At 41.2% G+C, this 15,167-nt stretch overlaps 1 protein-coding gene across 9 annotated transcripts in view; it reads right to left on the bottom strand.

The window, feature by feature from the left end:
• nlgn3a (neuroligin 3a) overlaps window positions 1–5,923 on the bottom strand; it is a gene marked incomplete at its 3' end in the record, with an annotated part of 95,540 nt that extends 89,617 nt beyond the window's left edge. For 4 of the 9 annotated variants that reach the window (XM_080502592.1, XM_080502590.1, XM_080502597.1 and 1 more), the window contains exon 1: window positions 5,803–5,923. In XM_080502592.1, coding sequence (XP_080358718.1) covers window positions 5,803–5,908 — 106 coding nt within the window. In that variant the 5' untranslated portion in view covers window positions 5,909–5,923. Of the gene's footprint in view, window positions 1–4,671; window positions 4,732–5,796 lie in introns of all 9 variants that reach the window. The other 5 variants (XM_080502593.1, XM_080502589.1, XM_080502594.1 and 2 more) reach the window with 2 other exon arrangements.
• Between the last annotated feature and the right edge of the window lie 9,244 nt (window positions 5,924–15,167).

Raw genomic sequence — 15,167 nt, 5'->3', positions numbered from 1 at the left:
CAGAGGTTTCTTACCTATAGTTTTGATCCCCAATAGTGAATTTATTCAATATTTAAGCAAAAAAGAATAGAAAAGAAAATATGCTGTATAAGCATCTTAACAAAATAATCACATGGCTTTAAGCTTCTTAATCATCGGTCAGGCCCAACTGTTATTTAAATTAGTGCTGCGCCACAGTTTAGTATGCAGCAGCGTCGACTTTATACTGATTCAAAGGGTCTCTGAGCCAGTTAAATAGGTATGTAGCCTTCTTCAACAACTAAATCAAAAACAATTCCCAGAGGTATTTAAGGATACCCCGTCGAACTTTATTTACCCCCTGTGGTGGTGGAGTACATCCCCCCCAGTAATTGTTTCCCCCCTGCGTGTGTGCACAAATGCATATGAGTGTATTACACTTCAACTTACACTGTGAAGTCGGTGCACCGCTGTTCTATGGGTAATAGATGGCAATATCACACCAAGAAATGTGGCATATTGCCAGCAAATGTAGCAAAGACAAAGGCTGCCAATCAGCAAGCGTCGATATAAACAATGCATGAAATAAAATATTTAAACATCTGATTTGCAAATCTTAGGCGAGGAAAACAAAGCCCTTGACTTGTTTCAAGCTGAAGGATTCCAGCAAAGGATTCTGGTGAGAGGCTTGACTTAGAGTCATTAAGACACTATCAAAATTGTGTTTATGAAAGAATTGCCCATTTTTGTCTCGATACAATTAACGGATTGATGGAATTTCAGGAAAATGTGAATATGACGATACATATTTTTGTGCAGCTCTGGGGTATGTATGTGTACAATTTATTTTAGCTTGGGAAAATAATAGGGGCACGCCTGTGTTTGAAAGCTGTAATTGATGCCACAAATTGTTTTCCTCTTGGGCTTTAGGACTTCACAGCCTGTGTCTGCCATTCCTCTTTTTAATTTGGGACAAACAAAGCCCAGAACAGAGATACTGAGGCTTGGACAGACTGTGGAAGCTGGACAAGCCCAGCAGCGGGAGGCCTCTGAATAGGAACTTCCTGGTTAGGTCACATCTTGCATCTCAAGTCAGTGTGATAGGAACTGTTGGCTGACTGCTGCCCTAACAGTGAAGTCATCGACTGTCCCTGATCATAGAATAATTTCTGTAAAACAAGGATGGGGGGGATTCTGTTCTGTTTTCAAGTCACACAAGTTAATATTTGTTCTTGTTTTCTTGGAAAGTTTTTTTTTGCCATATCTGCTTGGCGTAGATTTCCTCGGCAGCTCTTGGGGGGGACGGCCCCTCCTCTCTCCAAGCATGGCTGAGTTGGCCAACCAATGTGATTACCATGCTGTGTTACTGTCTGCCATGGTCCTGCTGCAGTCTAACCAGGGTTCTTCAACAGTCTTCACAGCATCTGGAGGTCATCTGTTAAAAGGGAAAATTGTCCCATGTTTCATGCGAGGGTAGTTAATCTACAGGTCTGGCAACTGATCGGACTATTCAGTACTGGCACTGAGCAGCAGAACACATGGCAGCTTGCTGCCTATGAGGACTGCATAGGAATGATAGTTGAGTGCTCTGAATCAAGCCAAAATGTACAACAGATTTTGCTGCACTTATCTCAAATAGATTCATGATGAGAGATGAATTTAGGAGTCAGGGAGGTTGGTCTCAGAGCATCTCTCAGATGCAGTTATTCGGAGAGACCAGTGTGAAGGACTCCAAGGACGGGATTTACAAGCAGGTTACAAGCAGTGAAAGAGACATGTTGTAAAATCCTGCAGAAAATAATGTGCACATTATATAAACAGACAGTGAACACCACAGAGGGCGCATATTATCACCACGACTCTGGCTCAGCGACGATAACATCTAAAGGATGTATATTAACTCCTCTTTTTTTTTTAAACTTTGTCAATCAATTTAACAATGTAAACCTCTTTTAAAGATAAAGATTGACCTCATCAGGATTTGTCCTCGCAAAATTGACCCATCTCGAGCCAATCTAGCACTCGGAGGCTGAATAGTGCTTAGCTGTGTCCCCGCACATCATTACCCCTCTCTTCACTCCATTCACTCTGACTGAGAGCAGAGAAAATGACTGAGTGATATAACCAAGGCTCCTGTGTCTCTAGCTCTGTCACTGCTCTGTACTCTGCGTACGTGCTATAAGCCTACTTCAGAGAGAGAGAGATCGAGAGCGAGCGAGCTGTGGGCTACGATGCTGATGTTGCACATTAGATCACCTCTACATGACCTCAACCACTACCTGCTCGGATATCTTTGATATGCAGTGCTGCATCAGTCGCTCAAAAATAGGGAAGTCTTTCTCCAAACTTTCATTTCACTCAGTGTCAACATCAAATCGATTGGGAATAAAGAAAAATGCTTTTTTTTAAAATTTGCTGTCAAAAAGAGCTCTGCAAATCCTTCCTGAACAACAACCAACCGTTGCGCTTCAGAAAAATGAACATCGACTACAACACCTTATTGAGCGCCCTATTGACTTTATATTATAAATATGGAATGTGTCTTTGATCTTTTGTGAGGGTATATAACTTAGTAGTTTAAGGGGTTGCCCTCCAGTTAATGTGGAAAAATGAGCCACATCTTTGATATCAGCTCATCAAATGGCTTCTCTTCACAACGCTCAGGAGGATGCCGAAAGCGCAAAATCCATAGGATAGACTTTCTCAGTTGTAACACCAGACTTAATCCCTTAAAACCCAATTCTCTAGGAATGGTCTCATTACCAGCTTTCTTTCCCATTTTGTATGCCTGCACAACACTGCGTGGGTAATCACATGGTAGGCTTCTGCCTGACACACGTGAATTCTTCTATGAACACATGTTGATTTTGAAGGTGACTCATTTTTCCTCATCTGCCTCACCGTAGCAAAGGTGCTTGCATGCCCGCTAAGAGGCCACTTACTCTCCTCCTTTCACAACTGCATAGTGTTGCTTGGCAACAATCACACAACACACTCATCAAGAATGAAATACTATCAATCTATTAAAAAAAAAAAAAAAAAAAAAGTTACAATTATGAATTGTAAAATCAACAGCAGAGAGGAAAGTACTGGATATGCACAGTGTGTATGACTCTATCAACTGTACTGAAAGCTTTGCAAACATATAGTATAATGTGTGTGCAAATGCACACAGACACACATAGAGACTTTATAATCTGTATATGTAGTAATCTTTTCATTTGATTCTATTCAATCAACTGTTGAAACAAAATTAAAATCTTCAATAGAAGACTTGATAAAATGGTTAAATTGTTCACTGTGATTTTTGTCAAATGCAAGTTTAACTTCCTTATTTGAAACATTTACCCGAAACCAAAGCATGCTTTAGAGGTTGCTTTCTACATTGCCTTAGAAGGATAAATTATGCTTCATTTGCACAGCTAATTCAACATAAGCCAAGATTAGTAGAAGCAGGGGGGAGAAATGAAAACCTCAAACATAATGCAGCTCAAATAAAATGAGTTTCCTGTTAAGCTCTAAATGGCAAACTTTGGTTTTATAGCTAACAGAAGCTGTACAGCAGTCAACACCCTCAATGACATGTCAGAAAAGCAACACATGAAATTTATGATAAACCCCTTTTCTCATTACCAAACATGGGGAAGCTAATTGAAAAATTCCAACTGGAAGGTGAATATTAAATAGATATTTCTGTGTATATTCCACAACTGGGACTAATTCAGAAGCAGAAGTGCCTGAAGGGCCAGTCTGTCTCTTACAAAATTGGTTTACCAAAGCAGAATGTACAAGAGCGCAGAGTGATTCCAGTCGCAGCCTCCTGCCTCGGTGGAAATCAACAACAGCCGAGGTCTCGCAGCTGAAACCGAATCTTCACTGTGAAGCGATGTGCGCAGGACCACAGTCTTAAGGCAGCTCACAAGACCTTCAGGCAAGCTCGGAAAATTAGCCCACTATTGTTATCAGCAGTGATATTTGAGCAGTTGCTAATGAAATTGGTCTGTGCTTCCCATGGCTGTGTGTGTGAATTCACCACATGGATAGATGAAAGCTGTCACGCCAATGAAATACCTCACCACCTCCTATTAGATCAATTGTGAATAATAAATTAAAGGTGTCGTGTTTGACAAATACTTTCAATAAGCTGGTGTCTTAAGTGCTGTCAGAGCTGTCTGAAACGTGACTGAAGTTCTTCGAGCACCAAGTCACATTTTTAGATTCTATTATTCAAAGTACTGTTCTAAGTCGCACTCCTGCCTTTGATCTAATCAACAGTTGTAGGAAACTTAAAAAAAAAAAAAATACACTTCAAACATGAGCAAGTCATACAGTGTTATAAAGAAAATAGATACATTGCATTATTAGACATTTCAAAATGTATTACTTGACAAAGCTCCATTGTTTATTTAGGGAAGTGCAAATTCACTCCTTGACTCACGTTCCCACAGTAAAACCACACAACAGCATGCTCACACATACGTCACAACCACTCAGTCATCTCTCACACTCATGTCAAGGTTGATCTGAGTCACAAGTCCCATGTTCATCCCAATTAGCACTTTGATTTGGGAGTTGATAGGTGGTGATATTGGCAGCTTTGGAAGGATGCACCCATCACTCTCCTCTCTCTTTCACTCTTTCAAATCCTCCCTTTCGTTCCGCGCTGGCTTTTTCGTTTCTTTTCTTTTCTTTTTTTTTTCTTTGTTTACATACCTCCTTTTCTACACATTTTCTTGTTGGGTTTCCTGGCACATTCCTTGGATATTCTTTTGACTGTAAAATGAATGGAAAAACTACAAAATAACAGCGAGATCTGGAAAAGAGATCGCATGTGACATGCAACAACTCAGAGAGTCAGACCCCATTTTCTCCCACTTTCCCTCCTCCTCCCACCCTTAAAGTCCTCATTAACAACAAGAACGACAGAGGACCTGTTGATAAAGTAACTGGGGTGTTGCTGCAGAAATATTCCAAAATGGTGGAATGAATTTGCTGCACCCTGGGACACAAGAAGCCCATATTCACATGCACTTCTATTTAAGACCCATTACAACCACACAGATGGCAAGTGAGGCTAGATTTTCCAAAATTTACTTTTCACATTTTAATCTGATAAGTGATTTTTTTTTTTAAATTCTCACAGAGCACTCAACATTTCAAGCTCATTTTCCTGTGTGTGCCTCCTTTGAGTGGTGAATAATGGGGGGCCCTTAGAAAAAGTTCAATGTTCCATGAATCAAAAACTTTTAAGACCATCAGTCTTCGGAGAGCACAATCTATATTTGCCTTTTGTACAAAGCCTGCCCTGCATTACACTTTGTGCAAAGACAAACTGGGTGAATCAAGGAGAGTAAAGGGTCTTACATAGGTCAGGCTGATGCCACAGGCCTCTCGTGTACCAGACAGAATATTTCACCAACCCTGGAGCAGATCATTCACTTATGAAGCAGGCTACTAATTTGTAATAACCCCAGAACAGTCAAGACAGTGAGGGTAGGAAGGTGCACCAAGTATCTCCAATCTGCTTCTTGTATAAATAGATTTTTCTTTTTTTTTAAATCATTAAGTCTCATTGAGAGGCCATTTAGTCATCAAAAGAGGAACCTCTAACAGTGGCATGGAAGGGGAGAGTTGATGAAAAGGCTAAATGAAAGATCTAGTCAAGATGGGAGGTTGAGATGGTGGACACGGACACAGCATGCGCCAGACAACAGGTCATGCTTCGCGCAAAAAACAAAGTGGCACAAAAATTTAGAGAGAAGACAGAAAGAGCGGGGAGCAAAGATAGAAAAGAGGGGGACAAAAAGAACTCCTGGTGTTGTCCTGCGGACTCGACACACTCACCATCCTCTGTTGGAACATAGATGTTTAGGTAAAGACAATCCTCATGTTGATCTTGTATGTATGTGGTAACTATATCCAGGTTGAAGGTGAACCATATTGGCATCATGATGTCTGGAACAGCATTGTGAATATTTTGGGGGCAGACAGGAGCAAAGTGTGTGGCATTTTTGATCCCAGACCAGGAAGAAGGAGGCTCCGGGGGCATGAAGCGTTTTTCTCCCACTGGGGAGGCGGCGTATGGAACACCCAGATACTGGTCGACGGGTCCCAGAATCTCACTAGGCAGGGGCACCCTGACCCCTCGGAGTTTCCCGTACTGTGTGTTCACAGTGGGGTGGAAGTTCTGACCCCTCACAGCTGCAAAGCACCAACAAAAACTCAATACCCACAAGGACACGCTGAAATTGGTGCTATTGTCGGCACCATGCCAGTTCTGTGAGGGGAAACGATTTCTCCTTGGAGAAAACCACATGGTCCTTGTGAGCGAGTACAAGAGCGAGTGACCAACATACAAGCCGGGGTAGTTTCCCCCCCCCCCCCCCACCCCCCCTCCTCCTCGCCGCTGCAAACGCAAAGGCTTCCCACTCAGTCCTGTCGTCCAGCAACCTGAAGGACAGTCATCGGATGTGGTGCTGGGGCCGACCAAAGTACAGACGATAAGAAACGGGTAGAGTTCCTCTCTGCAGCAAGGTCCTTATTCACTGTCCCCGTCAAATCTTCTACCCAGTGCTGCAAAAGAAGAAGACAGGAAAATTAATGACAATCCCTTGACAGCCAACCAGTTTGTTCCCATTTTTAGTCAGTCATTTTTATTGACTCACGGAGTCCCTCCCTGTCATGACATAAAGCAGATCACATAAACATGACAGAGCTCCTGCTACTATCATCCACCCACACAATCAAGATCCTGCCTGTGATTTGGGTAACACAATCATGTTGGGAAACCTGTCCAGATGTATCTAATATTGCTATTAAGATAATTAAAATGTGAAGAGCATCAACTGTGATGAGCTTCGAGGCAACGCTGAAACCCGGCAGCACGAGTGATACATGGGAACATAATAACATGATAAAAATTTCATGTCCTGTTTCATGTCATGTTGGCATTTTCTCTGCGTCTCCCTCCGGTGTAGTTATGAACAAGATAGAAATTAGATTTTGTCTTTCTTGTTTGCTCTTACATGAGATCACACCTTGGGATGAACAGAAGAAGAGACACAAGAGGATGTAGCTACAGGCTGCACAGGTGCCTCCAGTGACAGCGCTGTAAATGCTAATCAACAGTCCCTTGGTGAACCAGTGGTGCCTGGAACAACACCCTCCCACACTGGCTGATCAATTTTCAATTTCTGTGGCTCCAGGTCCCCCTCAGCTTTGTGTGCCTACAGCAGAGTTTGCTCTAATAACAATGGAGAAGAAAAGCCAGCATTTAGAGGAGGATATTGCATTCCAAAATGACTGTGTAAATGATTTATAATATAACAGCAGCCATTGGAGGGCCTCTAACCACTGTGAGAAAGCAATCCTGACGTTCCTGGAGGTGCTGTTTTTCTGTGCAGCGGCAATTCCCATCTGCTGCAGATAGTCTGCCAGTGAAATCTATGTGCCTCCTTGTACATGAAGAGCCTCACTTCAAATCCCAAACGCATTCATATACATCTTGAGAATACTGCAAATGTGTTAAACCCTAACTGATCAATGTAAATGTGTGGTGAACAATTCTGCTCACCCAGTACGGTTCACCAAGCACCTGCTAAGTAATAACCCACCGAAAAGCCATCCATATCCAATCCGGGGACTAAGAGGCATGCATTGCTGGGGGCCAAGGGCTGGCAAAGGCTTCAAAATGCTCGAAAAGTCATACCAACACAGTCCCTTTCCTGCTTAGTAAGTCCCCTGTAGCAGGGGTGAGAAACCAAGCAGACAGTTAAAAATCCCTTTAAACTAATTTACCTAAGAAATCCATTCCTTTTTTAATACACCACAAGGACATAACACATATCACAACTTTTATAGCCTCAGGAAATTCAAAACACTCAAACGTCTGTGAAATTTGACAGTATGAAACGTCTGTAACGATCCACAACAAAACAATGACAAATGAAGAGCAATATATACTACAGGAGTGAATGTTCATCTTTCTTGGGAATATTTAAGCATGTTTTTTTTGTGTGTCATAGATGTAGTTTCACATTTTGTAACATAGTCTAAACTCGATCTGACACACATCTCTCATTACAAATCTCATTACCACATCTTTCATTATGTGGTCAGGTTTTTAAGATAATCTTCCTTCTTTTTGAGCTTTTAAAAAGTGTTTTCAGTGGGAACAAGGGCATTCTCTGAAGTGTCTTTTGGAAAACTGACATTGAAGTGGATGTCATAGAAGACTTCTGCTTGTGTTTCAGCACAATGTTACACCAAGTTCAAAGCAATTGCATGAGCTTTACACAGTTTTCCTCAATTTTCCACTTTTGTTACAGATTACCAGAGACTATGTATAACAATGACAACTAATCTGAATATAAGATAACAAAGCAATACCATATTGCTTTATCAAGCTCAGCGTCAGGACCACTAGAGCTGATCCCAACTGTCTGTGAGAGAAAAGCACAGTGCCTGGAGAAATCCCATGCACGCACAGGGAAAACATGCAAATTCCACAGAGAAAGGCCAAAACCAAACTTGAACCAGGGTCCGACTTTCAAGAGACAAGGTTGCTAACGAAGACACCACTTTACAGTCCAATAGAACATCATTTTGCACATTGACAATGAGGTTGAAACATCACCCATCAGGAGGATGCATCGCAGGGAAACTGAGTATTAAAGCATCGACAAATATAATGCATCTTTAGACAAACCTTATATGCCTTTTAAAATATTTCTGGTTATGTTTCTTCATATGTGGATTGTGTGAAAAGAAAGAAAAGACGTGTCAGACGGAGGTGGTTTCAAAATGCCATCCAACTATTCCCTTCAGACACAGATAGAATTTTCCATTTCGATTTTCAATGAAGCCATTTTTGTTTAGATCTGCACATGCAGCAGTGGAATGGATGTGATAACACCAATTCTACTCAAGATAAAATACATCAGGTCAAACTTTTTAATCAGGACATTGCAAGGACATAGGACGGTGTGATGGAGTGTGTGTGTTTAGAGGACACACAGCAGAGGACTTCATCAGTCTCTTCTCCAGCAGCATCTCAGAGGTCCTCTCTGCTTTGATCTCTCTACCTGCTGAAGCACTGCCAAGGGAGGATGGGGGAGAGTGAGAGGGGGGGGGGAGAGAGCGAGAGAGAGAGAGAGAGAGAGAGAGAGAGAGAGAGAGAGAGAGAGAGAGAGAGAGAGAGAGAGAGAGAGAGAGAGAGAGAGAGAGAGAGAGAGAGAGAGAGAGAGTTGCATGAGTCCTCCCCCTCATCATCCCAGATATATTGATCGTCTCATCACCGCGGCCTTGCAGGCCATAATAAATACAACTGGGGGTGATAGAGGCGGGGTGAGGTGGGAAAGAGAAGGCTGTGGCTGCTGTTCGGACTCTAAGTCAGGTTATTAGACCTTAATGCAAGCCGCTACTCCACCAAGTACATGCCATTAAACACCCCTCCTCCCCCCCCCCCCAACTCTCTAGTCCCTGATTAATGGGACATGCAAATTCTAACTGGCCGGTCCCTATTTATCATTATTCAAAACGATCCCATTGGTGCAACACACAAGCTGTTCCCTGACCGATCCAGTATGGAACAAAAAGAAAATACATACACTTAATTCCGTATTTTGATGCGAGTCCACAGCCGTGCACACTTACTGTAGAAGAGCCTTTGTTCTGTTACAGCAGAAAGATCTCTGCATCGCAATAATAGTGAGCACAGAGCCAAATGTACTCCTACTCCCTGACATCCCTGAGAGAGAGGCTGAATGGACTCTGATAAAAAAGGAACCAATCAGAGTTCTGAGTAGACGGAGTTTCTGACTTGCCACACTCTCTTATTATAGTAACTAGCCTGCAACAAAAGTATTCACAAAGCTGCATTAGTCCTCTGGAACACCTAACTTCAAATGAATTGAGCCGTCCTGATCAGGGAGTGTAATTACTGATTACATGTTGCAGCTGCTGCTGATGCACTGTACCTGAGTCGGACTGTACCGTTACAACAATGATGACAGAAAGAAAGCAGGAGGAAAGCAAGAGACAGAAACCAGTGTTCTCGGGAGGTTGCCTCAGATGAACTCATTAAAATGTGAGAGGCAAAAACTTGATTTAATGTCTACCCTTCTGTTTCTGCTCTAAAAGAAACCAATGCACATCAGTGCCGCGGCTTCAATCGCAGACAAGCCCTGCTTATGACAGGATTGCTCTCTGGCCTCTGTTTGTCAATAATGTGGAACATGAATCTGTAAATTGTCTCTTTACATGTGTTCATTTCAAATCAGCCTACAATATCTCAATACAGCAAAATCAATAAGGCATTTGCACGTTGTGCTGCACATCTGCGCCTACAGGCACGCTCTTTATATAAGCTCCTGCACTTGACGAACAACAGCACGCCACATTAAATCAGGGAGATTGGCATGTTTCAGAAACAACATTCACGAAATGTCAAAACCAAAGTGCGCCTTCATAAGACTCCTGCTGGGAACCAGTAGCACTGCAACGGCGAGGCATGAGGACCCACTCTTCCTTTGCCTTTTTCCGTCAGATGCGGAGCCTGTGCAGTCATTATTACTTAGGAGATTTGGCATTAAATCAAGGACAAAGACGCAGCACATTCTGACTGCTAATCAGCACAGCGAGGCTGACATATTTTTAAAGAAGCAAAAGAGAGATGGTGAGGAATGGTGGAGTTGCTGCTGTGACCGCCCGCTAAGCCGTGTGTCTCCACCCATTCTCCTGGCAGCTGGATAAAGGCTGCCGCGAGTATCATTACCAGCCAAACGGCCGAGGAAACACAGTGAGGTGAGCTTGGCAGGCCAAATAAAGACAGATTCCAGGTGAGCACATGTTGAGATGAATCCTGTGGCTGCGCCGCAAATAAATAATGGCAATTCTGTTAACTGCTGACAGTGCTTGAAACAACTGTTTGCTCTTTGCGACTAAAATGATGGGGACCGATTTGCACCAAGGCCTCTCCTGAATTGATACATCTTTTCTGTTCCTTTATTGTATGCCTTTGAGTGTCATATACAGTTTGAGAAGCAATGCGATATAGAAAATAATGTGTAGGGGTACAGGGATATTCATCAAAGCTCACTGACTCAATTAGATGGAAAATAACAGAGGAGCTTACTTTCCAAAAAATGATAAACAAAGACATTTTCAAAACAGTTCATCATCCTAACTCCTATTGATCCACTGCAGAGTCCCACTAGACACTCCTACAGGAAAAAAATAAATAAACTCAAAGTGGCTAATCACTCAAGTAGCCCACAGGGATTCTTTGAGAAACCACAGGGGCAAGTATTGGGTCCGTCTCTAATCTAGCCGTATGTAAACACATTAAGGATTTACACATAGCATACTCATTATCCGAGCTCCCACAGATGCCGTTTGCAGGGTGGCATCCGTTCTCTTGACAAAGTGTTCAGTGAGCAATTTCTATCACCCTGCCAACACAGCTCCAAAGCACAGCTAACGGAAGAGCAGAGCACGAGGATGGCCCTCATCAACTTTTCAGAAACAACCAAATCAAGGCTAATCGGTCTTATGATTTTGTTTATATAACGTGTTTTACTTAATCTCTTCCACACCATATTTTCATTAATCAAGATGCCTTTATGTAATTGAGTTTATTATGATTGTGGTGAAATATTAGTCTCAAGACAGAGATGTCATTGTTTGGCCAGTTCATATCTTTCATTCTAAGATCCTAATAAATATTTGAAAGAGTAAATAATTCAGTGTTTTCAAAATCTTTGATCCACCAATCCAGGCAATGTGTGGTTGGTAAAAAATGAGAATACTGTGGATATTGGTACTTTGGATCTGTAGCCACTACACTGACATCACCCTGCTCTTTGTGTTTACAGTAACTGTGGAAAAACAAGAAATATAATAAGCTAACAATAGTAAATGTGGTAATCAAAGACATGAATGGATGGGCGCCACAATGGTAGTTGAAATGTAGGTAATTGTAGAGTGTGCATCTTCAGTATGTAAATCAGATATTTACGTTTTTTTCCCCCCAATCCAGATATTCACTTTAATTACATTCAAAACAGTCTATATAGGATAAAAATATCCTGTATGGAAATGTATGTAAATATCATCTATCGGGCTGACCTTTGCAGCACATGTTCGTGTTTGTCATACATTTATACAATATTTGTTGACACTGATACTGTTATATTCTAAACAAATCAAATGCCATTTTTTTTCACAACTTATGAGGAAAATGTTTTAGTTACGTGTTGTATGACTATGAAAACACTGATGAGAATTTATGTACTACTACTTAATTGTATGAATATGCTGTTATAATTTTAGATGTCCTATAATTGAACAACTATTGCTAGTAGTACTTTACTGCAACTCATCTCACACAACTATTCTACATATGTGTTCAGTATTAACATTGTGCTTTTTCCAGAACTCTTTTTGTATAGTATTTACACTGTTGATGTGATGAACTATGTTCATTTAAACATTAAATTTATAGTATTTTTGTGTTGGAACACATCCATAAATATTTTCTGTCCAATAACTAATTGAACAGCAAATCTCAGTGTTACTCTATATTTGCAAATAGTTGAAGAGAGTTTGCAAATTCTTTCTTTTTGGCCAATCATCACATGCTGAATTTATCTGCAATAAAGACATAGTGGGCTGCATGATAATTTTGTTCTTATTGTCCTTCAGTATAAACCTTTTTTTTATATATAAAAATAACAAACTGAATTGAAACGTGTTGTGGATTATAATCACCTCTTTATCCAGGAAAACCTCTATTACCCTTGTGTTTAATATGTCCACCAATCAGTGTTGCCTCGTCCAATATGGCTGACACACTGATCCGGTCAATCAGCAACAGTCACATGTTCAGGGTGCGAATGGCGGGGAGGGGGCTCAGCCCCCCTTGATGACATGAGCCCACCTTAAAACATGATTTGTGAAATTTGGGAGGGGGGGGGGGGTCTCTAAAATATTTGTGAAATTATGTTTTTTTCCTATGTTTTTTTTAAAATTTATTTTTATTTTAGTTTTCAGTTTTGTCATGATCATGTGTAAAATTAGGGTGTTTTTATTGATTTATATTTGTGCATGAGGGTGAATCATTACTCTTTCACTTTAATAAAGTTGCCGGCCTGCATGCAATTCTTGTCCTCACCATTGAATTGTGGGGGCACTAGTCTTTAAACGCCTTAAACTACACTTTAAAATCATACAGCCGCTCAATTTCAAACGGCAACGTTGTAAATTTTAGATTTCCGAAGAAAAATAATCTGGGGGACTCTGAGGAGCAGCAAAAGGAGCTGATCCAGGTCTGTGGTGGCTTCTGTCTGAAGGTAAGGTCGATAAACTGCATTATTAATATTCAGCACTGTCTTGTATATGATGGTGCTGAAGACTCGATTTCTGGTAGTCTGGACTGATTCTTTTTCAAATTCTGACGGTCATGCATGTTTGGTGTTAATTACTGGTTTATTGATGCATGTTAACATATTTCAGAGGTTATTTTGTGCATGTTAATGTGGATTTGATTTCCGGTGGACTCACACTTTCTTTTTTTTCCATTGAGGTTCATAGGACTTCCAGACAAGACATCCATGCAATGTCCAGCAAATACATCCAAAATATCTTAATTGTGTCTTTTTGTGTCCAGTTGTGGCCCTGAAGCCACAATTGGACACCAGTTTTGGCTCAGTGGGTTAGACAAGTAGGCTTGTATGATGAATGCGTTTTGAGTCATCGCCCAAGGCAACCCCTGCCCACCCCCCGCCGAGGTGAGCCCCCCCCGAAAGCCGCGGCATAGTTCGCACACTGCATACGTTTGTCTATGGTGGTAAATGCAGCTGCTGCACATGATTATGCTCGGACTGCATCAGCGTTACAATCAATCTTTGTGTATCTTTAAGTAGTATCTCACAGCACCGCTAGGACTGCTATGAACCAACGAGTAGATAAAAAGAAGACAAGACCAGAATTTTTATTGCGCAGCATATTTTAGTCAAGTCTGCCTTAAAATCCACCAGATGCTGCACTTTCATCAGATGCATTAGCATTCAAGTATCAGTGATCATGTGAATTAGACTTTAAATGTACGTATCAGTAAAATCAATACTTTTTTGAATGTTGTGTTTCTGTTGGTGGAGTCTGCCCACATCTGCGATGTGGAAGCCCATTTGATTGGACTTGGTGAACACATGTGAAACATGATTGAATTCCTGAAGAGGATACACTCGAGCATACCAAGGAGAATTCAGCAGATATTTCAAGCAGCTCCCGCTCATCTCTTTCACTGTGAGTACAGCACGTATAACATGGCAGCACAAACATCAATTTCTGGCTTACAGTGAAAAGGAGGATAGATTTTTCTCTGCTTTTTTTCTTTTTGCCTAGTGGGATTCTTCCCTAATAAAATTCAAGCAAGTGCAAGGAACCTGAACAGTACTGGTATGGCACTACGTATATAAAGCAAATCAAAGTTTATGACAATCACTTGAATTGTGAATTGCTGTGTAATACTCCTGCAGCAGTTCTCTTTGGTCTGATCGCTGCTATCGTGGAGTGCAATGTCAGTTACTCCAAGAGAAGAAAAAAACACTTACATTTACATTGATTGATTACAGTTATAGGGATTAATGATGGTATCTACTGAGGGAAATAGGTTATTTCCAGTTTAAACTGCACACGGAACGCTTATGGCATGCAACTTTAAGTAATGTATCAAGGAGTGTGCAGTGCATTAAACATTGATCCAATTGAATCAGTAGGGGGCTCAGTGGATGGGATGGGGAAACATTTTTCATTTAGCAGCTATTAACACTTAACAAACATATAGAATTGAGCAGGGGGGTTTGCTGTGAGTTAATTGAGGTCTGCCTGGTAATTACAGCAGGGAGTTGATCTCTCTCATTCAGGGTTGCAAGTTTATTGACTCGGCATTATAAAATCTTAGATGGATTAGCCCCAGTGGCTATTGGCTGGTATTGACTCTTTGACTGTGGGTCAATACAAACCACATGAAATATAGATATGCATTTAGTAAAAATCAGACTGATGAGAAGCAATTCCAAGACAACAAAAAAATAAGGTCCACGAGGCAGGAAACCATTGGGAACTGGGTTTCTCTGAGTCAAATACAGTGCATACATGTCTGTAATTTACTGGACATTGAAATGAAGAAAGGTAATTCTTGAAGATGT

The sequence above is a fragment of the Blennius ocellaris genome, assembly GCF_963422515.1.
Source record: "Blennius ocellaris genome assembly, chromosome: 9".
Classification (NCBI taxonomy): Eukaryota; Metazoa; Chordata; class Actinopteri; order Blenniiformes; family Blenniidae; genus Blennius; species Blennius ocellaris.
Note: the sequence above shows the minus strand (reverse complement) of the source record. Positions and strands in the feature narration are given on the sequence as shown.